The sequence below is a fragment of the Rhinopithecus roxellana genome, chromosome 4 (genome assembly GCF_007565055.1).
Source record: "Rhinopithecus roxellana isolate Shanxi Qingling chromosome 4, ASM756505v1, whole genome shotgun sequence".
Taxonomy (NCBI): domain Eukaryota; kingdom Metazoa; phylum Chordata; class Mammalia; order Primates; family Cercopithecidae; genus Rhinopithecus; species Rhinopithecus roxellana.
The window spans coordinates 30,482,828-30,507,652 of record NC_044552.1 but is presented as its reverse complement, the minus strand read 5'-3'; the positions used below and the strand labels follow the sequence as shown (position 1 = coordinate 30,507,652).

At 44.6% G+C, this 24,825-nt stretch overlaps 1 protein-coding gene and 1 long non-coding RNA gene across 2 annotated transcripts in view; one reads left to right on the top strand and one right to left on the bottom strand.

Annotated features, from left to right (window-relative positions):
• Positions 1–3,711, bottom strand: part of LOC115896968 — a 9,209-nt gene extending 5,498 nt beyond the window's left edge. The window contains exon 1 of the long non-coding RNA XR_004056922.1: positions 3,608–3,711. This is a non-coding gene — a long non-coding RNA (uncharacterized LOC115896968). The remainder of the gene's footprint in view (positions 1–3,607) is intronic.
• On the top strand, positions 3,526–24,825 carry PPIL1 (peptidylprolyl isomerase like 1). The gene is made up of 4 exons (XM_010389697.2): positions 3,526–3,839; positions 6,688–6,842; positions 23,000–23,068; positions 23,620–24,825. The coding sequence occupies exons 1-4, from the start codon at positions 3,784–3,786 to the stop codon at positions 23,838–23,840; spliced, it is 501 nt and encodes a 166-aa protein (XP_010387999.1). The 5' UTR covers positions 3,526–3,783; the 3' UTR covers positions 23,841–24,825.

Below are 24,825 nucleotides of genomic sequence, written 5' to 3'. Positions count from 1 at the left end.
AGAATAGAGAGACCAAAACCAGAAAACACGTATATGGACACTTGATTTATGACAAAGAGGTGAAACAGAGGAGTGAGGAAAGGATAATGCTTTCAATCAATGGTGATGGGTCAATTGTATATCCATACAGAAAAAAATGAAACTTGATTCCTACCTCATACCATACACCAGAATAAGTTCTAGATGCATTGCAGATCTGTATGATAAAAACAAGGCCGGGCGCCGTGGCTCACGCCTGTAATCCCAGCACTTTGGGAAGCCGAGACGGATGGATCACGAGGTCAGGAGATCGACACCATCCTGGCTAACACGGTGAAACCCCGTCTCTACTAAATATACAAAAATTAGCCAGTCGCAGTGGCAGGCGCCTGTAGTTGCAGCTACACAGGAGGCTGAGGCAGGAGAATGGCTTGAACCTGGGAGGCGGAGCTTGCAGTCAGTGGAGATCGCGCTCCAGCCTGGGCGACAGAGTGAGACTCTGTCTCAAAACAAAACAAAACAAAACAAAACAGAATTATAAAGCCACAATATTGAGATGTGCAATAATGTCTGTCCAACACTGAGATGTTCTGCAAGAGAGAAAATGCATATGTTGGACAACATTAAAATTAGAAACTTTCCAGTGTTATATTCTGTCCAGGATATGTAAGGAACTTTACAAATAAGAAAACACAGCCAAATAGAAAAATAGGTAGAAGATTTGAATACAAAAAGATATCACAAAAAGGATATTTAAATGGCACACATATGGAAAAATAATTCAACTTCATTAGTCATTAGTTGTTAGTGAAATTACTACTGAGATATTGTTATAGAGGCTTCAGGATTCTTTAATGAAAAAGACTGGCAATACTAAGAGTTGGCTCAGAAGCAGAGCAACAGCAATTCTCACAGGCTGCTGGTGCATACATAAATTGCTACAGCCACTGGCCGGGCGTGGTGGCTTATGCCTGTAATCCCAGCACTTTGGGAGGCCGAGGCGGGCAGATCACAAGGTCAAGAGATCGAGACCATCCTGGCCAACATGGTGAAACCCTGTCTCTAGTAAAAATACAAAAATTAGCTGGATGTGGTGGCGTGTGCCTATAGTCCCAGCTACTTGGGAGGCTGAGGCAGGAGAATCGCTTGAACCCGGGAGGTGGAGGTTGCAGTGAGCCGAGATCGTGCCACTGCACTCCAGCCTGGTGACAGAGTGAGACTGTGTCTCAAAAAAAAAAAAAAAAAAATTGCTACAGTCACTTTGGAACAGTCTAGTGTTAACTACTAAATTATACATGTTACCTATGACCCAGCAATTCTGCTTCTAGGTATATACTCCCAAAAATTCATGCACAAGTGCACTAAGATACATACACAAAATATCCATCACAGCACCATTATACATTGTGGTACGTTTGTACAACAGAATACTACACAGCAAGGAAAAATGAAAAATGGCCAATACATACAACATGAATACATCTCACAAACATATTGTTAAGGAAGCCAGGCACAAAAAAAATATGTACTTTATAACTCTATTTATATAAAATTCAAAAACAGGGAAAACCAATCTATGATATTAGAAGGCAGAGGTGGTTTACCCTTTGGGAGGAAGGAATGGGTAATGATTGGTAGGGGGGCTTCTGCGTAATTGGAGACATTTTATTTCTTGATTTGATTTGACCCCTCATGGCTTCTGGCTAACTCCAATTTATTTTCTTGATCTCAACCCAGGCTATCACTCCATGGGAAATTTTTGACTGTCCAAACCTACTCTGGAGTAACCAGAGCTCAGGGAAAACTGTGTGTTTCTTTTTCTTTTTTTTTTTGAGATGGAGTTTCACTCTTGTTGTCCAGGGTGGAATGCAATGGCAAAATCTCTGCTCACTGCAGCCTCCACCTCCCATGTTCAAGTGATTCTCCTGCCTCAGCCTCCCAAGTAGCAGGGATTACAGGCATGCACCACCATGCCCAGCCTATTTTGTATTTTTAGTAGAGACAGGGTTTCACCATGTTGGTCAGGGTGGTCTTGAACTCCTGACCTCAGATGATCTGCCCGCCTTGGCCTCCCAAAGTGCCGGATTACAGGTGTGAGCCACTGCACCCAACCTACTGTGTGCTTCTTATTACAGTCCTCATTCCACGCTCCTATAGCTACATATTTATTTGCCTATCTCTCCTAGAATGTGAGTTTCTTTAGGGCAGGGCACTGTATGTGTGAGACTCATCTCTGTCTCCTCAGTGCCAAGTGACTGGTAGGAGCTGCAGTGACTGGTAGGAGCTGCAGTAAAAGATTTAGGAAGAAAGTGATCATGATCTTGGGGGTGGCTTTTCAATATTCAGACATTGGAGCCTGGGAATGGCACATGCCTCCCAGGATATACAGTAAGGAACTACAAAAAGTCCAGAGAAGGGCAACTCAAATTAACAACAGACTAAACAGACCAAGGATTAAGACTTTTTCATCCAGCTCAAGGGCCACAGGGTGGGCATGAACTTCAGATTGCAGGAGGTGTAAAAATTATACTTTAGCATTTATCAGTTTAAAATGTAGTGTTCCGTTCATTATTCATTCAACAAAAGCTGAGCACCCTGTGCTCAGTACTGTGCCAGAAGAGCACAAAGATGAAGGATGCCCAGCTCCTCTCTCCAGGGGCTGTCTAGTTTATCTTTACAACCTTGTACATCCTTATTCCTTGTTGACAATTAGGGACACTACAGTTGAACTGTCGTTAAGAGCACAAGTCCACCAGCTGTAGTACTTTAAGCAAGTTATTTAATCTGTAAGGCTCAGCTTCCTCAAAGCAAAATGGGAATAGTAATATCTACCTTGTGGGGTTTTGAAGATTAAGCATGAAAACACGCAATAAAATGCTTAGCTTGATGCCTGGCACATAGTAAACATTCAACCATCATTATTAAGTGGTGTGCAAAGCATTTACAACTTAAGTTTAGTTACTCTATTTCACTCTTGTCTTCCCTGCAAACATTATAGCTCCTCTAATTTGCTTCTCTTCCTCGGGCCCTGCGCAAACCCTCCTAACAACTTTCAGGTACCATCTATCCCAACCAATGATGTTAAGCCTTGTTCTTGCTCTGATCCCTTTGTCCTGCTTTCTCCTGTCTCTTCCTTTCTTTATCTCCCATTTTCTTCCTGCCCCTTCCCTCTCTCTTCTCCTCAGACTCCTTGTCTTTGGATTCTGCAGGCTCAGATTTGCTTTATGCCTATGGAAAAACAAGTATTTAACTGCCGAGTCTGTTTTCAGATCTGAAAAATGGGAATAATACTATCTACTTACAGAATTGTTTTGTGGAGTAGATAAGAAAGTGCAAGCACTGTGTACATCGTACAGCACCTTACAAAAATTCTTTACTGGCATCTCTAAACTGTTCCCTTTCATTCTCTGCCTCCCCTTCCCGTCCCCGCCCAATTGTGAGACTAAGAAATTCTTCGAATTTAATGTTAGGACATAACGCCAACCAGAGCCTAGCTTTTCTGGTTGTTCCCGCCTTCCATGCCTAAACGAACCAATCAGATCGCCCAGAGTGGCGCCACTTGGAAACCACCGCGAATGAAGTTTGCATTTTTCTCTGTTCTCGTGCCCAGCTTCTTCTCGCCTCCCACCTCAGCTTCCCGGCATTGGAAAAAGGGACCGTCCTCTTCCTTGTCCTGGCCACCCAAATCCTGGTATCGAAAGGGTTGAACGGCGGGGACCGGAAGTGTGCAGCAGCGGCGAGTCCCCAGCTAATCGACGCCGGAAGTAGCAATTGCTAGAGAAGCATTCCGCCGCCGGCTTCGCTATGGCGGCAATTCCCCCAGATTCCTGGCAGCCACCCAACGTTTACTTGGAGACCAGGTGAGGGGGTTCGGGCCTCTGGGGCTGGCAGAGGAGACACGGAGCCCGGGCCTCACCACGGGTCTCCGTTCCTGGCGCGTTCCTCCGGGAGGCCGGCCTCCACGTGGAGGGGCGTGGAGCAGCGGCCGAGACGGCCCCCAGAGAGTTGAGAGGGGACCGCCATCGCCCGCGTCCAAGCTGCCCGCGGTCTTGTGCTGAGGTCTCAGCAACAGCTGCCTGATTGTCCTCCTTCCTCCAGTCCACTCATTCATTCATTCATTCATTCATTCATTCATTCATTCAGCGTGTAATGAGTCCGCAAGCCAGGCACATAGGATATGAATTCTGAGGATATAGCGGTAGATAAAACACACACAGCCCTGCCTTTAGGAGCTTATGGTATAATGAAAGAGACAGACATGTAAACATTACGTGATAAGTAGTACAGTTGTAGAAACAAATTCCAATAAAATACAGGAAGAAGCACATTTTCCCCACTATCAAAGAGTGATGTGGTAACAGCCTGCTCGCGCCATGCCCCGCTGTATGTCATCTCATTTAGTTTAATCTTAGCAACCCAAATCATGAAGGTATTATTTAACTTTCTCCCTTTCAATATTAGCAGGAGGAAACGCCAGAATTTACAGATTAAAGCCTTGACCAAAGCCACACAGCTAGTAACTGGAAGAACCTCGTTTGGAGCCTGGTGTGCCCGTCTCACCTTGCCAGTTCTTTAGCTCTATTCATTCCATTGCCTCTTTGGAAAAAGCTCAAAGTGATCTTTACAAAATAGGACAAGGAAGGGATCCTGCTCAAAAACCTTTAATAACGTCTTACTGCTATAACAGTATAAAGTAAAAACTTATTAATCCTGACATTCAAGGTGATTTTTTTCATCTGGCCCTTGTCTACCTGCCATTCCCCCTTCAGCAGCCAGGGACCAGCTAAGGTCCTCTGCCTTTCTGTTCTTGCCCATTGCTGCTTTCAGCCAAAGCAGAGTTCTGTCAGTCCTCTCTATATTTGCTCATGCTGTTCATGCTCCGTGGCCATCTTGCCCACCTTCTTATATGGTAAAATTCTACATCTTCAGGCTCCAACCTGTAGTTTCTGAATTCTCCTGTTGGTATTTTTTAAAGTTGCAAAATAAATTGTTAAATCCAAGCAATGTGGACATACAGAGTAAGAAGTGAAAGCCACCTCCTTCCTGAAAACACTATCAACGGTTTGTTGGATGATTGTCCAGACCTTTTTCTATGTACACATAAACCTCTCTTTTATGTTTTTTTAACCAAAAAAAATGGGATCATATGATCATACTCTATGTATGTTTTTTCTGTAACTTGGTTTTCTTTCACTCAGTAATTCAGCTAGCTGCCCATAGGATGGATAGTTGATATTTTAGGTATTTCCTATTTCAAGGACATTTAAGTTGCTTCCTTTTTTTTTTTTTTTTTTGGCTATGACAAATACTGAGATGAACATCCTTGCACATATTGTATCCTTAGGCAGTTTTGTATATTTTCCTAGAGGATACTTGGAAGTTGAAATTGCTGAGGTATGCACATTTCAGAATTGTATATGTACTTCCTGATTGTCTTTCCAAATGGCTACTTCCTGTATGTTTAAAATATCCACCAGAATGTAAGCTTCATGAGGGAAACAGTGCCTAAAATAGTGTCACACGTAGAGTAACTGTTAGTCTGTGTTGAATGGGAGCGGTGTGAAAGATGAATTGCAGTCAGGAAGGCTGTTAGCTATTTTCTAGCACATTCCTCATATACTGATAGAGTGTTTACACTGTGCAAGGCACCGGGCATTCAGACTATAAAGAGTTGACTCAATTCTCACATCTGGCCTGGTGCCATAGCTCACATCTGTAATCCAGCACTTTGGGAGGCCAAGGCAGGTAGATTGCTTGAGCCCAGGAATTCAAGACAAGCCCGGGCAACATGGCAAAACCCCATCTCTACAAAAAAATACAAAAAATTAGCTGAGCTTGGTGATGCGTGCCTGTAGTCCCAGCTACTCAGGAGGCTGAGGTGAGGGGATCACTTGAGCCCGGGAGGCAGAGGTTGCGATTAGCTGAGATTGTGCCACTGCACTGTAACCTGGGTGACAGAGGAGACCCTTTCTCAAAAAAAAAAAAAAAAATTGTCACATCCTTGGAGCTTAAAGTCTAGGTGTGTGTTGGAGTAGTGGGGAAGGCACCTGTCCTTTCTCTTGCCCCTTCCTTATCTTTTAATAGTACTGGGGAGGAAAAAGCACGCATCCTATTGGGTAGGTGCAAAGATTCAAAGTTATCAGGTTTTGCCTTTGTTATACTCCCTCCCAAACACAAACTGTATCTTTTATTAAAATTTTTTGAAGAGGTAATATATTTACTTGGATCAAAAATACAAAAGTTTTTAAAAGGTATTCATTAAACATCTTCCTATTTTCCATCTACCCAGTCCCTACCCCCACCCAGAAACTTCTAAATAAATATGAACTCCTGATATTTTAATGTCTCTTTTTTAAAAAAATTAAAAATTAAGTGTAATAATTTTTTTCCTAATTTAGGGGTTGGTTATATGGTTTCAGATAATCAGATATATATAGAGAGAGAGAGTATCAGAATTTTGAGTTCTCCATGCTTGTAATTTTGCTGAAAAGAAGTACCCAGAACACCTGCATGTTTTACTCAAAAAAGATAATTGGTGTTTATATTACTTGCATTGTGGTGTTTTCCTTTGCTGAGCATGAAATCCAGTGGTTATCACAATTTCATGACTTACAAGCTTGAAAATCAGGAGTCCTGGAGCAGTCCCATAATATTCCTGTCTGCCCTGACCTTGTTCTTTACTGGAGCTGCTGTCCTCTCCCTCTGCAGCATGGGAATCATTGTGCTGGAGCTGTACTGGAAGCATGCTCCAAAGACCTGTAAGAACTTTGCTGAACTGGCTCGTCGAGGTTACTACAATGGCACAAAATTCCACAGAATTATCAAAGACTTCATGATCCAAGGAGGTGACCCAACAGGGACAGGTACAGTTAAGCCAACATTAGTTAAGCCAACATTAGTTTATGTTTTCTTTTTTTTTTTTTTCTTTTTGTCTCTTTTTTCTAAAGCCAACATTAGTTTCTGAAGTCTCTCATAAATAGGCGATAAGGCAGCCAGAGCTCTCTTTTCCACTTACTAAGACTGTGTTGGTTGATTCTGGTGACAACTCCTTCCTTCATCAAACACACATGTGTGGAATTGACCAGAAACCAACCTTTATTCCTAGGCTTGGTAAAGTTTTTCATAACTTACATGTACTGCTTACTAAGAACAAATAATATTTGTCTGAATTATAGTGATGCAAGTAGTCTGATCAATACAAAGGAAAGACTTTATAATATTTTGAGAATAATAAAATCCTGGATTCTTTTATCGATTCATTCATTTAACAAATGGGTGTCTGTTTTGTGTCAGATACTTTTTTAAGCTCTAGGGAGATACCTATAAAGAAAGAGACAGAATTCTTGCTCTCTATAAAGCAGGAAAAGGGTGTGGGGATGGAATTTTAGTAGAAAAGTCAAGGAACTCATCTCTGACATTATTGGAGAAGAGATCTGAAAGAAGTAAGAAAGTGAACCTTGTAACTCGGGGGAGAACATTTTGGATGGAGGGAAGAGCAAACACAGAGGCCCCGAGGCAGGAACCTGTGCTGGAAATCATAAGGTATGATACCTAATAGGGCATGGTAGAGACTGGGTTTTACTCTTGAGTAAGATGTGAGCCTTTGGAGAGTTTTGAGCAAAGGAATGCTGTGATCTGATCTATGCTTTAAAAGGATCACTCTAGGCTAGGCACAGTGACTCACGCCTGTAATCCCAGCTCTTTGGGAGCCCGAGGTGGTTGCATCATTTGAGGTCAGGAGTTCAAGACCGCCTCACCAACATGGTGAAATGCTGTGTTTACTAAAACACAAAAATTAGCCAGGCAGGGTGGTGGGCACCTGTAATCTCAGCTACTCAGGAGGCTGAGGCAGGAGAATTGCTTGAACCCAGGAGATGGAGGTTGCAGTGAGCAAAGATCGTACCACTGCAGTCTAGCCTGGGTGACAGATCGAGACTCCCTCTTAAATAAATAAATAAATAAATAAATAAAGGATCACTCTAGCTGCTGTTTAGAGAATAGATGTAGGGGCAAGATGTGACCACTATGTAAATAGTTGTTGTACTATGTTGTTTGGGGAGTAATGACAAGAAAAATAGTTCTATACATGTTCAGTACAGATGCTTGATATTTTCAGTCGTGGTTAGTTGAATCCATGAATGTAGAATCCACACGTAGGGAGGGCCAACTATGCTCGTGAGTAAGTCGTTGGATAGAAATATGGGGTTCAGGGAAAGACCTGGTATGGAGGTATTAATTTGGGAGTTACTGGCATTTAGATGGGGTTTATTAGTGAACTGGTGGAACACTTACTCATTTCAAGGGCCCTTGCTTCTCAGTTTGCTTTTTCTCTGCTAATATCTGCTCGTTTGCCTTTAAACAAGTTTGGCTTTCTCTGTGGCAGTGTCTTTTCTCAGTCTTGTTCTTTTTTGTCATTCTCAATTGTCTCATGATTTATCTAAACTATGTCCAGAAGCATTCAGGTTTTTTTTTTTTTTTTTTTAAATGTATGTGGATGCATTTCAAAATACAGAATATATAAGAAAGCAGAGAAAAGGGGAAAAATCATTCATAAGCATAGCTCCTAAAGATTTCTAACCATCATTAACTAATCCCTCAATATCCCACCTTTCAGAAAGGAACAGTGTTAACTTTTGGTGCCCATCATTCTAGACGTCTTTCTTTTCAGATGTCTGGTTTAAAGGATAACAAGATAAATGGAAATAGTTTCAAAAAATAGGATATATTATATATGCTATTGTTTTTAAAGCAGAACATACTACATTTAATTTCATATATATAGAACAGAATGTTTGACTTCCTACAATGAAAGATGAGGCAATTAGTACTTCAATTTCTACCCATTCTTATCTTTCCTCGACCTTAATTTTTGTTGTTAGTCTTATTTATCTGTTCTGCACTCATCATTCCTTCAGCTACAGTGTGGGCCCTACATTTCAGTGTATTTCGTGTTCACAACTTACTTCACTTTCACCTTCGCAAGTGCTGGAGGGCAGGATTTCTTGTCTGGTGTTTTTTTGTGTTTTGTTTCAGAATGCTCAAGGATCACAATTGTTCAGTGGTTTTTTATTATTAGAGCTGGAATGTGTTGTATTTTTAAGCTCATTTATGTTTGAGAATTTCTGCCTGTTACCTTTATACTTGAAAAGAGATATCATGCTGGCACGCTCAGCCCCCTCACTGTGCGATACACTGTGCCGCCTTGGGACCTCACAGAGTCCCCACCAGCAAGAAGGCTCTCACCACATGTGGCCCCTTGACCTTGGACTTCTCAGCCTCCACAACTGTAAGAGATAAATTCCTTTTTTAAAATAAATTTTTTAGGCCAGGTATGGTGGCTCACACCTGTAATCCCAGCACTTTGGAGGCTGAGGTGGGAGGATCACTTGAGTTCAGGAGTTCAAGACCAGCCTGGGCAACATAGTGAGACCCCATCTCTACAAAAAACAAAAAATTAGCCAGGCATAGTGGCATATGCCTGTAATCCTAGCTACTTGGAAGACTGAGGTGGGAGGATCACTTGAACCTGGGAGGTTGAGATTGCAGTGAGCCATGATTGTGCCCACTGCACTCCAGCCTGAGTGACAAAGTGAGACCCTATCTCTAAATACATAAATTAATTAAAATAAAAGTGTTTAAAAGGAAGAAAAAAAGACCGTAACTGGGTATACTGAGATCTTTTTAGACATTTCTGATCAATTGCCTTCTGGTTTGGTTTTTTATTGTTGTTTGTTTTTGTTGTTGTTTGGTTTTTTTGGAGACAGGGTTTTGCTCTGTCACCCAGGCCCGGGCTCGAGTACGGTGGTACAATCATGGCTCACTGTAATCTCCATCCCCTGGGATCAAGCATTTCTCCCACATCAGCCTCCCAGGTAGCTAGGACTACAGGCATTCACCACCATGCCTTGCTAATTTTTAATTTTTTATAGAGTTGAGGTCTCACTGTGTTGCTGAGGCTGGTCTCAAATTCCTGGGCCTAAGTGTCCCTCCTGCTTCGGCCGCCCAAAGTGTTGGGATTATAGGCATGAGCCATCATGCCTGACTGCCTTCTGGTTTTTGAATATGGTTTTGGAGAATACTGAGGCCAGATTTACTCCTTCCTTCAAATCAGGGGTAATTTTTTGATTTCTATTTCTGAATATTTACTCTGTTATACTTACTGGATTTTCTATTTCAGGAAATTAGTTATTTGTTTCATCACCTTTGCCTTCCATATTTATCACATTTCTTTTGATTGTGTGATAGGATTTTTTTTTCTTTTGTTCCTGTATTCACTAAAATAATCTCAGACCTTTACTCTATGCCTTACTCAATTTTCACTCATGTCTATTTTGTTCTTTACTGCTCTAGTTTATCTATTAGCTCATTACTGGTGCCATTTGGATCTAAATTTGTTTCCTTCGCTCTGCAATCTTTTCATCTTATTCTGTGGTATATTATCTTGTCTTTGAGCTTTTGTTATATTAGATTTTTACTTCTCTTGAATCATCCATAGCTTGAGATAGCCATGGAGAAGCCACTTTCTCCCAGGCTGAGTTCCTGGATTTTCTTTTCCTTCCTCTCCTCCTTCTTTCTGTCCTGTTGGTTGTAGTATGTTTGCCTAGTTTCCATGCCATTTGTTTTCATCTTATCCATGCTTGATGTCAGCACCTACATTATCCCCACCTTTTACTTGCTCAGATACAGTGTAAGTGGAGTCTCCTTGTCATTCTCCCCACTTATGTGGAACTGGTTGTCTTCCCCACTTCAAATGTTAGGTTGCTTTCTCTCTATTCTGTTCTACCCTGAAGAGGTGTGGGAGAGAACCGGAGCTCAGCTCATGCTGAATGAGCCCCTTGTGGGAGGGCTAGCCTCTGTTCTGTCTTCCCAGACTCCATTAAAATCTTGTCCCAGAGCCCCCTCCACCAGCCAGTGGTCTCCCTCTGTCACCACTCCAGGATCTGGGTAGTCCTCAAGGATGGCCCAGCACCCTGGAAGGTGGCCAGCCCTGCTTGCCTGCCCTGCCACTCCCGAGCATCTGTGATATGCATGGGCTTCTACCCTCAAGGGCTTTCCTTAACTTTTTCAGAGCTGCTCACCCACTCCCCTGTTGGCTTCTCACAATCGGAGGGTATTTATGAGAATCTCAGCATGACATTTCTTTTCTGGTTACTAGTTTCAGGGACTACAGGTGGAAGAATTTTCTATTTTTTCCTCTTGGCTGACTCTTTTTACAATTTTAGCATGTTTGTTTCCCTTATTTGGTTGATGCTGGTGAACTTTTGGCTTTTTAATTTTTAATTTTTGTGTCTTCACTTTATTAGGTGTTGGGAGCATGTGGTAAACGTGCCTGATAGCAATAACTGAAGCATACCCTTAGAATGACCCTGTATGGCAGACGCATCTGAATGTGTGTTCTGAGCTAGGGAATCCAGGAGTAGCCAACCTGGAGGTTCCTTCCTTGTCTATAAAGGGACATCTGAGCCCCTGGCTCGTCCTTTGAAACATGGGCCGCACACAGGTTGAGGCCCCGAGTTTTGGGTTGAGTGAAGTTTGCCAGGTGGAGATTGTTAGGGAGAAGATGCTAAGTGGAAATGCTATGTAAACTGCATGCTTTTTGCAAGCCATTGTGGTTCTCCTGTCCAGCCCGCCACCACTGGACTCTCTCCCCTGTATGTAAGTCCCCAATAAAACCCCATGTCTCATTTGCTGACATTAGGTCTCTTTGGCCTATTGAACCTGGTGCCATCCCCATTGGAGTCGATAGGGGTTCGGCACAACAGGGAGGCAGAGTCTAGTCCTGCTTCATTCTACTTTCTTTGTCTGAAAGGGTTCCATCGATACGTCGATGTACTTTCCTGTCTTCTTCCTCTCTCCCCGTCATGTTGTTATGAAATAAATTTTAATTCTTAATACCAGTGAACCGAGAGTCCATGATTAGGGTACAAGTATTGGAAGTGACTCAGGTGTGAGTTGCTCATGCCAGAGCTTTTCTCTATTTGTGTAGTTGGTTCATGATCCTTCATAATGTCACATTTCCATGGTGTAATTTTAATGAAATTGAATCACTCAAAAGATCTTCAAATAACTGCACCCAGCCTCAAGTATAATGAATGATTGAGCAGCCCACTGGCAAGTCTGTGGTGGAAGGCAAACAGGAGTTAGGCTCTCCTGGGTCACTAGTTCATATTTTCTAGCTGATTAGGTGACGCGTTTTTTGCTAAACATCTCAGATGGGCAGCAAATGACATCCTGGGCTCTTCAGCAAGTTGATGTACCACTTCCATTCCTCAGTCTGACTACTGCGGAACCATTCTTTCCACATGCTTTCTTATAATACATCTTTGCCAGATGCTTTGTCAGTTCAAATACCCTTTGACTTCCTGCTTCATTTCATTTTAAACCATTTTTCTACCTTCAGCTTTCCCATATTATAATAACTATAGGGGCTCTTTCCTTAGCCCTCTGAGTGTCTTTTATCTGTTTCTACTAACCTTTCTCTCCTCTCTATAACACATAAAATCCTGGCAAGCTCTTCCTTTAGCTCTTCCTGCTCTGCACTTGGCCTCACAGTGCTCGCCAGCTGCTGTGATTAATTATATGCTGATTATCCTGTGCGTCACTCTCACTTTGATTTCATCTCTCCTCTTAGTAGCCCCAGGAACACCTGAAATTTAACGTGTTGAACAGCAAGCTCTGTTAATTTTATTCATTTGATGAGTATTTGCCAAGAGTCTGCTGGGTATCCTGTGCTATTCTAAGGCCTATGAGAAGCACTTAAGCATTAAAAGCCAAGGCATTTTCTTTTTCCTTGCAGTTCCCTGCCCTGCCAGGAAACAAACTATTCATTATAAGAAACAACTAGAATGGGGTAATATAAATATGCAAATGTATGATAGTATGATGTGGATTATATGTATAATATAGGTTGGAGTAATTCATAATAAGGGGAAAAGTACAATGGAGGGAGATTAGGATGGGAAGGAGGCATATGCGAGATGGGTCTTGGGAAGTAGAGGGAAGGGCATTTTGGATTTAGGAAGAAGAGTGGGTACAGGGCAGAAGTGACAGAGGCAGGGGTAGGGAGGGAGCCCGCCACCCCAGGTGTCACATCTTCCACTCCAGACTGGCTCTTGTGACATCACCCAGCCACCTCTCCACACCCAGAACAAATGCATCAAATGTGATTCTAAGGCCCCTACCAAATTTATAGATCTCCGAACTGCCTGTTTGGGGGACAGTAAAGAGCAGTTAGGGGGCCAGTTAATGGAGACTCCTAGACAGAGGAGCTCAGATTTGATTGCGCATGACTCAGGGACCATTTGGGACTCTTGAGCCCAGCTGGGATAAGACATGTCTGAGGAAATCTCGTCCAGCTGTGGACTATGGCAAGCCAGTGTGGTGCAGGGTGGAGAGCAGGACTGTGGAGCTTGGGCTTACCTTGTGCTTCACATGAACACTTACTAAACGTAGAGGAGTTGCATTACCCTGCTGAGCCAGCTCACCTGTCTGGAGTGTGGTTACATGCACCTCCTAGGCTGGCTGTGAGTAGTAAATGAGCTGATGTTGGTACAGTGGTTAGCATGGGCTTGACACAAAGTGGGAGCTCAAACAAATGTGACTTTTATTTATTTTGATTGTTAATTCATTTAGCAAATACCTATGAGACTCCTGTAGGCCAGGCACTCTTCTAAAAACTGGGGATATAACAGTGAATAAGAAAGCCCTTGCGGAACTCTCATTCTGGTGAGAGATGGAGAATGAAAAAGTACATAATAAACTATCAGGGATGGCAGATGATATGGAAAAAATAATGTACTGCTGGGATGGAACAGGATTTCTCAACCTAGGCACTATTGACATTTAGAGCTGGATGATTCTTTGTTGGAGGGGGTGCAGTCCTTTGCATTGAAGGATGGTTAGCTTCATGCTGGCTTCTACCTACTGGATACTGATAGAACCACTCCGTGTGACGACCAAAATTGTCTCCAGACATTGCCCACTGTCGCCAGGGGTCAAAATCACTCCCCGTTGAGAACCACTAGGCTAGAGGGTGAGGGAGGGGCTGGTTTGGAGAGTGTGGTTAGGGAAACCTCTCTGACAAATAGAGAGCATTTTAATATAGTTGTGAATGAAACGAAATGGTGATCCATGAGACTGTCCAGGCCAAGGGCACTCCGAAGAGAACAGCAACTGGAGGCCTTAGACCAGAGTGTGCCTGGCAGGAAACGGCACAGGGGCCAGTGTAGCTGGAACACCTGAGAGAGTGGCGGGAGAGAGCTCAGAGAGTAGCAGAGTGCCCAATTGTGGGGGGTCTTGTAAGCTGTGGTGAGGATTGTGGATTTTGTTCTAAGAGTGATGCAGTGTTGATGGAGAGTTTCAAGCAGGGGAGTGCTGCGATTAGGCTTGTTTGAAAAGGATCCCTCGGTGCCTGTAGTCCCAGCTACTCGGGAGGCTGAGCAGGAGAATGGCGTAAACCCGGGAGGCGGAGCTTGCAGTGAGCTGAGATCTGGCCACTGCACTCCAGTCCGGGCGACAGAGCGAGACTCCGCCTCAAAAAAAAAAAAAAAAAAAAAGAAAAGGATCCCTCTGGCTACCTTGTGAAGAATAGAGGGTGGGGAAAGAGGGAGGCAAGGCTGGAAGCAAGGAGACCAGTGGGAAGATTTTATTCTTATTCAAGCTGGAGATGGTTGTCGTTTGAACTAGGGTGATAGCAGCTGTGTTAGTTCTGGTCCTCTGGGAAGCAGACACCAAGATAGAAGTTTATTGGGCTAACACCTGTGAAAGATAAAGGGGCGGGGAGCCAGAGTTGGAAGGGAAGGTCTTCACACAGCAGCGCAGGCCTGAATAACACCTGTGAAAGCAGAGGAGTGCAGGAGGAGCAGCTGCCAGTGAGCAGCTAGGAACACCAGGAGAATGTGGAGCCGTGGAAGCCAAGGGAAGACAGCAGCTCAAGCAGAAGGGTGACATCGAGTGTGGATCAAGTAAAGTGAGCGCTGAGGATTGACGACTGGGTATAGCCACGTGGAGGTCACTGGCGACCTTGACAAGAGCAGTTTCAGCGGAGCAGTGAGGGGCAAAAGTCTGAATGGAGCATGTTCCAGTGAGAATGGGGAGAAGTGGAGACAGTGGGTGTTGACAGCTTTGTCTTTTTTTTTTTGAGACGGAGTCTCGCTCTGTCGCCCAGGCTGGAGTGCAGTGGCCGGATCTCAGCTCACTGCAAGCTCCGCCTCCCAGGTTTACGCCATTCTCCTGCCTCAGCCTCCCGAGTAGCTGGGACTACAGGCGCCCGCCACCTCGCCCGGCTAGATTTTTGTATTTTTTAGTAGAGACGGGGTTTCACCATGTTAGCCAGGATGGTCTCGATCTCCTGACTTTGTGATCCGCCCGTCTCGGCCTCCCAAAGTGCTGGGATTACAGGCTTGAGCCACCACGCCCGGCCGTTGACAGCTTTTTCAAGGAGTTTTTCTGTGAAGGGATGTAGAGAAATAGGATACTTGGAAATAGAGTTTTGTTTTTTAAAATAGGAAATATCAATAACATGTTTAAATGCTGACAGGAATGATCCATTAGAAAGAGAAAAATTGGTCTACTAGAGGGGGAGGTTGTAGTTGCTGAGTTCTTTAAAGGTGAGCAGGATTGGGTACTTGGTGGTGGGATAGTCATGGACAGTTTATTCACACAGTGTTTTAGGGAAGGGAGGTGGGTAGAGGTGTAGGAAGGAAAGGGGCTTTGGTGGTGAGAGCACGTGAAAGTTCTCTTCTGAAAATTCCTTCTTCTCAGTGAAATAAGTAAGGTTCTCAGGCCGGGCGCGGTGGCTCAAGCCTGTAATCCCAGCACTTTGGGAGGCCGAGACGGGCGGATCACGAGGTCAGGAGGTCGAGACCATCCTGGCTAACTCGGTGAAACCCCGTCTCTACTAAAAAATACAAAAAACTAGCTGGGCGAGGTGGCGGGCGCCTGTAGTCCCAGCTACTCGGGAGGCTGAGGCAGGAGAATGGCGTGAACCCAGGAGGCAGAGCTTGCAATGAGCTGAGATCGCGCCACTGCACTCCAGCCTGGGCGGCAGAGCGAGACTCCATCTCAAAAAAAAAAAAGAAGTAACGTTCTCAAAGAGTGAGAAGCAGCGAGGGAGTGGTGGAAATTCGAGAACAGAGGAACTGAATAAACCCAGGCAGGCTGCCTCCTGAGGTGGCACTTTGAATCATGACCAGCAGCTGCTTCTCAGAGACCATGCTCGGGTTATCTCAGTTAAAGGGGCTCTTTATCACTGACACTGCTGTGTGTTTGCCTCATGTTATACATTAGATGGCTTCCATATGCTGTCTCATTTACTTCTCATAACAAGCCTGTGAGACATAAGTGTTACTGCTACTCCCATTTTGCAGACGGGGGAACTGAGGCTTGGAGAAAAGTGTCTTGGTTAAGGTTAAACAGTAATTGCTGGAGGCAGAACTGGAATCCAGATCTCTCTGACCCCAAAGGCAAGGGAGAAAGAGAAGACCGCATCTTTAGAACCACAAAGCCCCTTGGAGGACTGGGGCGTTGTTCCCGTCTGGTATATTAACAAAGTGATTGTGTCAAGTAGCAGTGCTTTTGGCTACAAGTAACAGAAAACCTAATCCCACGGGCTGTTTTTTTCTTTTTTTTTTTTTTTTTTTGAGGCGGAGTCTCGCTCTGTCGCCCGGACTGGAGTGCAATGGCCAGATCTCAGCTCACTGCAAGCTCCGCCTCCCGGGTTTACGCCATTCTCCTGCCTCAGCCTCCCGAGTAGCTGGGACTACAGGCGCCCGCCACCTCGCCCGGCTAGTTTTTGTATTTTTAGTAGAGACGGGGTTTCACCGTGTTAGCCAGGATGGTCTCGATCTCCTGACCTCGTGATCCGCCCGTCTCGGCCTCCCAAAGTGCTGGGATTACAGGCTTGAGCCACCGCGCCCGGCGGTGGCTCCAACAGAACGTCTGGAAGCGAGCAGTTATTGTCATCTCTTCACCTGCCCAGAAGAGTTGTCAGGGATCTGGGCTTGCCGTATCTTTCCACTTCATTCGTAATGTGTTGGCCTTTGGTCTTGAACTTGTTAGTTTTATGGTTGCAAGATGACTGCTGCTGTTCTGGCATCATCCTACTTTCAAAGAAGGAAGATGGGGAAAGAGCTGTAGATGAAAGACAAAAGAGTGTGTTTGTCTGTTTTTATCAGGAAAGCTATAGCTTTCTCAGAAGCTTGACTTAGCGACTTCTGTTTATATCGGTAAGTCTGAACTGGGTCATCTGGCCACGCCTGTCTGCAAAATGGACTTGTCAGCACCTGCCTTTTTTTCTCTGAGGTTGAGGCAGGTTGTGGAGGAGGAGGTTGGGGATGCTCAGGAGACTGCTGACGGACAGTGTCTGTTAGAGGCTCTCTTGCCAGAAGAGAGGCTTTGATTGGTCAGTTACCCTCTGGTGTCAAGGGACCCATTGGATCTCCTTATAGGCCACTGCCCATCTGTGGGACTGGATATTAATCTATTGTCCCATCAACTGTGGCGTGGGAGGGGCCGGGACAAGTAGCACCAAGTATGGTCATCTTGGTGTAAGACACTGCATCATGTCCCATGCCTTAGACATCATTTTGACAGGTTTCCACAGTGACTAAGAGGAGGAGGAAGGGACATCACAGGAGTCATGGGGACAAGAAAAGGGTTTTTTTGCATTTTGTTTTTAAGAAACAACACAGGCCGGGCACGGTGGCTCATGCCTGTAATCCCAGCACTTTGGGAGGCCGAGGCTGGCGGACCTGAGGTCAGGAGTTTGAGACCGGCCTGACCTCAACATGGTGAAACCCCATCTCTACTAAAAATACAAAATGAGCCAGGCATGGTGGCGAGTGCCTGTAATACCAGCTACTCGGGAGGCCGAGGCAGGAGAATCGCTTGAACCTGGGAGGCAGAGGTTGTGGTGAGCCAAGATGGCACCATTGGACTCCAGCTTGGGCCGCAAGAGCAAAACTCTGTCTAAAAAAAAAAAGAAAAGAAAACACACACACACACACACACACACACAGATCATAAAGAAGTTAAGGAATTTTAACGCAAAGGTTCTGTGCACTGGAAGGTCCCATTAAAAGAATGAAAAAAGTTAACTGGGAGAAGGTATTTGCAAAACATTCACTGACAGAGGATTACTGTCCATAATATACAGTTGAGCCTTGACCAACATGGGTTTGAGCCATGGGGGTCCATACAGGTTTCGCAGGGCCCGCAGCGGGACTTGAGCATGCAAGGATTTTGGTGTCACAGGGATCCTGGAACCAATGCCCTGAGTATACCAAGGGATGACTGTATGTATCAGTTCCAAAATGTCATACCACTGAGTGGCGGTTCACAGAGGGGACAAGCGAAGTAAGCCAGTGAACATGAAATTATGCCAAACTTCAGAGAAATGCAGCTTAAAACACCACAAGAGGTCTCGCACTTCTCAGACTGACAGAAGGACCTAGAGCAGTAAGAGTGAGAGTGCTGCGGGGAGGGGTGCACACTGGTTCATCCTTTTCAATAAGGCATTTAGAAAAATCTAGCAATGATGAAATACTCAAACTATGACCCTGTGTATCCCCTGTGAGGTATTGGCCCCCGAGAGCTCTTGCACTTGTGTTTCAGAGACAGTATAAGACTAGTTTCTATAGCATGGTCGATAATAGCCAAAACATTGGAAAGATCCTCGGTATCAACACCAGAAAAGATAAGACAGAGCATTATGGTCATGCAGTGAGGCGAACACTACAGAGATCCGCCTGGAACGAAGTAGGTGAGTCTCTCAAACAGTGGTGAGCAAAAATCTATTTGCGGAAGAATATATAAAGTGTAATACCACTTATGTAAACTTAAAAACATGCAAAACAGCAATACTTTTTTTTTTAGGGATACATATATGTGTAGTAAGGAAGAAAATGCATGGAAATGCCAAATTCTTGTCAGACTAGTGGTTACCTGAGAGGAAAATGTGATTCTTTGAATCAGCTGTTAGCTCTTAGGAAAATGAGTGCTGGGGAGAGCTGCAGTGGGGTGTGTGCATGGGGTCTTAGCTGGATTTGCAATACTTTATTTCTTGGAGGCAGAGGTGGTCATAGATGTTGGTCATATTATTCTTTGTATGTTTGTGTGTCTGAAATAAATACATTGAATAAATGATCCCAAGAGAGGACAGAGGTCAGAAGAGGAAAAGAATCTCTCTCTTTTTTTTTTGGAGACAGACGGGAGTGCAATGGCGCAATCACAGCTCACTGTAGCCTCAACCTCCTGGGCTTGAGTGATCCTCCTACCTCAGCCTCCTGAGTAGCTGTAGCTGGAACTACAGGCACGCACCACCATGCCCGGCTAATTTTTGTAGAGACAGGTTTCACCATGTTGCCTAGGCTGGTCTCAACTCCTGGGCTCAAGAGGTCTGCCCCCTTCAGCCTCCCAAAGTGTTGGGATTACAGGTGTGAGCCACTTGCACCTGGCCAGAAAAGACTCTTGAACGTTCTTTTCTAACCTGTAATCAAAGGTTAGAAAACAGGTCTTGGCCAGGCGCGGTGGCTCACGCCTGTAATCTCAGTACTTTGAGAGGCCGAGGCTGGCAGATCATGAGGTCAAGAGATTGAGACCATCCTGGCTAACATGGTGAAACCCCGTCTCTACTAAAAATACAAAAATTAGCTGGGTGTGGTGGTGCACGCCTGTAGTCCCAGCTACTCAGGAGGCTGAGGCAGGAGAATCACTTGAACCCAGGAGGCAGAAGTTGCAGTGAGCCGATATCACACCACTGCACTCCAGCCTGGTGACAGAGCGAGATTCCATCTCAAACACACACACACACACACACACACACACACACACACACACACACACACAGAGTAGAAAACAGGTCTGTGCCTATCTTCATTGTGTCTGTGCTAGACCAGGCACAGAACCTGCAAAGCTTCCAAATTGTTGACTTTCTAACTGATAATTGACATCTGCGTAGCATGCTCTGCACTGGAGAGCTCTTTAATCATTCTCTGTACCTCTGCCACCTCTCACCTATTCCACGTGCCCAGAGGAATGTTTGAATTGGAATGATTTGTCTTTCTGACATTTTGCTGCAAACCCTCCTGAGTTGAACTGGGTTATGAAAAGATAACATATTATGAGTAAGATATTATGAAAACTCTGCCTGTTGAGTAAAGGGGGTCTCCATGCTCTTTCCTCCTGTCTCCTCTGATTCCCACTTCATCTGTGACTCTTTTTTTTATTTTTTTGAGACGGAGTCTCACTCTGTCACCTAGGCTGGAGTGCAATGGCATGATCTCAGCTCAGTGCAACCTCCACCTCCCGGGTTCAAGTGATTCTCCTGCCTCAGCCTCCCAAGTAGCTGGGATTACAGGCATGTGCCACCACACCTGGCTAATTTTTGTATTTTTAGTAGAGACGGGGTTTCACCATGTTGGTCAGGCTGGTCTCAAACTCCTGACCTCATGATCCACCTGCCTCGGCCTCCCAAAGTGCTGGAATTACAGGTGTGAGCCACCACGCCCGGCCCATCTGTGACTCTTGACCTACCTATTCCTTAATGTACTTCTTGTTTGTGGTGATGTTTATGTGATGGTTTTCCATTCCTAGAGGGCAGAGCCCTGGGGGTTTTGTTCTGACAGCCCTCAGGTTGCAGGGATCACACTTTGAAGGCTCAGGCCACAGATTGACAGTGTACTACTGAACTGAATCCTTAGCTTGCTCACTCAAGTCCTGCACGCAGAGCCTGGCCTCTGTGGTGTCTGGCCCCACAGCCCTCTCCCTCTCTCTAGTCTCTGGTAACCCCAGCCAGGAACCTTGACTCTAGTGGTTGCCAAAGGACCAAGCAAAGGGGAGGATCAAGTCAGAGGGAATGTATTGGTTATATAATTGCTGTTTGTATACTGACAGGTTGGAATTTTTGGAATGAGTTTTACACAGTTTAGTATGGTTCAGTGTTTTTCCAGAAGCATAGGTAGCCTGGGCCAAGTGGGAGGTTTCCCCTAGTCTGTTAGGATTCACCCCCATTCTTGTTTGCATGAGAACATCATTTTCTTCCGGAAAGGAAACGGGGGCTGTGACAGGCTCCCTGTGGTGAAGCCGACTAAAAGGTAAAGCAAAAGATTTTTACCATGGAAACACCTTAGCCATGCCCAGGGGCCTTGGGGGTGGACTTGGTGCTACTTTTATAGCAGGCAGTAGAGGAAGTGAGCTGCCAGCACTGGGCTGTGGGGGAAGCAGAGTACCCATTGATCAATCCAGTGTTTACTTTGTTCTAAGCTGTTTTGTCATGACCGTTCAACTTGGAGAAACCAATGTAGTTCAGTAAGGCATATGATTGACTACATAATTGATTAGTATTCATTAAGAAAGTTACCTCCTGTTATGACATGTTTTCCTGTGAGAAAACAATGTTGAACTTACATCCTTTTTTTTTTTTTTTTTTTTTTTTTTTTTTGAGCCAGTCTTGCTCTGTCACCCAGGCTGGAGTGCGATGGTGTGATCTCAGCTCACTGCAACCTCCACCTGCTGGGTTTAAGCAGTTCTCCTGCCTCAGCCTCCCAAGTAGCTGGGACAACAGGTGTGCGCCACCTTGCCTGGCTAATTTTTTTTTGTATTTTTAGTAGAGACGGGATTTCACTACGTTGGCCAGGCTGGTCTCGAACTCCTGATCTTGTGATCTGCCTGCCTCGGCCTCCCAAAGTGCTGGGATTACAGGCGTGAGCCACCGCGCCTGGCCTAACTTACATCCTTTTGCTCTTAGAACAAAACTTGCCTGAGCTTAGGATATCCAGTCCAGCACCCTGCTCTTGTGGACATAATATAAATAACATTTGGTGATGATGCTGCTAGCAAATAATTCCCAATCCCATGTTTCTTCATTTTCTCTGTATTCCTTTATTTAGAGTCAAGGTTTTGCCTCTTGCCTAAACTGGAGTACAGTGACGTGGTCATAGCTTATTGTAACCTCAAACTCCTGGGCTCAAAGCAATCCTCCTGCCTCAGCCTCCCAAGGAGCTGGGACTACAGCCATGTGCCACCCACCACATCTGGCTGAATTTAAAAATTTTTTTGTCAGTCAGGTGCAGTGGTTCATGCCTATAATCCCAGCACTTGGGAAGCTGAGGAAGGAGGATTGCTTGATGCCAGGAGTTTGAGACCAGCCTGGGCAACATAGTGAGACCCCATCTCTTAAAAAAAAATTTGTGGAGTCAGTGTCTTGCTCTGTTGCCCAGCTCAAGCTCCTGGCCTCAAGCAGTCCTCCCATCTCAGCCTCCCAAAGTGCTGAGATTTTAGATATGAGCCACCACACCTGGCCCTGTTTTCTCTTTATGATGTACTGCCTCACCTCTCAGTGACTCTGCCTACTGTAATGTCCCTTTCTGCCACATTGCCACTTACCACTGTCCCTATTTCTCCTTCGGCTGGATAGCTTTAACTTAAATGAATTTTATTTTCCATCATCTAGGTTAAGGGTGGCAAATAGGTTTCAACTATTGGGCTATTACTGATTAATTAATAATGGCTGCCTGAGTTCTGGGTTGGTAACATTCAGAGGCAAATCTAGCTCAGCAGGGAAGAATACTGATTGATTAGCAATGTCTGTGATGGGCACAGGGTTGGGACTTGGGGCACTCATGTCTAAAATACTCATAAAAATGTTAAAAATCAAGAAACCTCTTAACACATCAGATTATGAATGGTGGTTATCTCTAGATGGTTAGGTTACAGGGGATTTTAGTGTTCTTTTGATAATGTTCTATGTTTTCTACCTTTTTGATAGCGAACATGTATTATTTTAATGTGCAGGAAAAAATAGCATTATTTTGAAAAGGAAAGTCTTACCGGAATGAAACCAATGACTTGAATATGCTATTAGTGCTAGATTCTATAGTTGCAATATGCCTAGCAGTGGGGTAGGTGTCACTGCCTTTTCCTTTCCTCCACTCTGAGAAATCCTTTGACCCTGGGCCATCATTCTTGCTGTGAGATAGAATGTGTGACTGACTGATTCATGTATCATCTTCTAATCGGGCAGGTCGAGGTGGTGCATCTATCTATGGCAAACAGTTTGAAGATGAACTTCATCCTGACTTGAAATTCACGGGTAAGTGTATAATTTGGCTGGACTGGTTAGGAATGGGGGTTTTAAAAGCTCACTCTTTTGGCCATGATTCAAGGTGAATGCCTGACACCGTGGCATGGTGCCAGATAACTGCCCAGCCATGGCGCCACGAAGTGCCCTGGTGGATTAGAGAAAGCGGCGCCTCTCACAAAGTTCTGAGCAATTCTGAGTGCTGGTCGGGGTGTTCTAGACTCAACTATTTGTTAAAGGTCATAAGATATCAAAAGTGTCCTCAAAGAAACAGGAAACCTTGCTGGGTTTTTGAGGGCAGTCAGGAACATGGTCCACAGTTAGTGAGGAGCATCAGTGGTCAAGGCTGGGGAATAGGTGAGGATAAGGAAGATGAAGTCGTCAGAGTAGTGTAGTGATGGCCTTTGTACAGGGCAGAAAGCCTGCCCTGAGTGGTTGTCCGGGTCTGGACAGAAGCCAGAACAAAGTCCTGGCTTCTTTTTCATCCCTAGGATGGGACAGCAGCTCTACACCGGACCTGTGGGGTTATTTATACTCTTTCCTTTCTTCCCTTTTCCCACCAGGGGCTGGAATTCTCGCAATGGCCAATGCGGGGCCAGACACCAATGGCAGCCAGTTCTTTGTGACCCTCGCCCCCACCCAGTGGCTCGATGGCAAACACACCATTTTTGGCCGAGTGTGCCAGGGCATAGGAATGGTGAATCGCGTGGGAATGGTAGAAACAAACTCCCAGGACCGCCCTGTGGATGATGTGAAGATCATTAAGGCATACCCTTCTGGGTAGACTTGCTACCCTCTTGAGCAGCTCTTCTGAGATGGCCCCAGTGGACCAGCTTCCAGATGACATAGAATGACATGTAATGCTAAATTTCATTTTGGCTTTGCAAATCATGAAGCTTAGGAGGCCTGGGGTCTTGGGTGAGTTAGAGATGGAAGTACATTTTAATAGGATGCTTCTTTTCTCTTCCCCCAGTGCCTAGGTTGCCAGAGCATTTGCACAAATGCCCCTGTTTATCGATAGGTGACTACTTAATACACATGACTCATAATGCTGCTTCTTGTGCATGTCTGCTCTGATATACTTCGAACAAGGTAGCAGACACTGTCATTTCTCAGTGGTTTTGCCTAACCAAACTTCTTCCTAAGGAGATTTGTATTCTGGCCTACACTGCAGTCCTTCATTGTTGACAGCCACAGAATTCCAAACCAAGTAGTGTCTATCAGCCCTTTTAACTCTGTGCACACCCTATTTCAGTCTTATATTTGTTCTTCTAGGGAATGTATGCATCTCTCTATATATTTTCCCTCTCAAAACCAGAACATCAACACTGCTGTTTCTGACACTTCAGATATCCCACGCAAAGCCACATTGAATTTTTGCCAAATGAAAAATGCATCCAACAATCAAGTTTCTAAGAAGGTGTCAAGTGGGGAATAATAATGTATAATAATCAAGAAATTAATTTATTAAAAGGAAGCAGAAGCATTGACCATCTTTTTCCCAGAGAAGAGGAGAAATCTGTAGTGAGCAAAGGACAGACCATGAATCCTCCTTAAGAAGTAGTCCTCTCAGAAAGGAGAAGCACCACTCAAGTTCTTTTAACCCAAGACTTTAGAGAAATTAGGTCCGAGATTTTTATATGTTCAGTTGTTTATGTATAAAAATAACTTTCTGGATTTTGTGGGGAGGAGTAGGAGAGGAAGGAAGTTAATACCTATGTAATACATAGAAACTTGCAAAATAAAATGCCATTGGTGGTTGAAATTGC

Coding starts and splice junctions, on each gene's coding strand:
- PPIL1 (XM_010389697.2), top strand. CDS start 3,784: ATGGCGGCAATTCCCCCAGATTCCTGGCAGCCACCCAACGTTTACTTG. Junction 3,840..6,687: donor AACGTTTACTTGGAGACCAG/GTGAGGGGGTTC, acceptor CTCCCTCTGCAG/CATGGGAATCATTGTGCTGG. Junction 6,843..22,999: donor AGGTGACCCAACAGGGACAG/GTACAGTTAAGC, acceptor CTAATCGGGCAG/GTCGAGGTGGTGCATCTATC.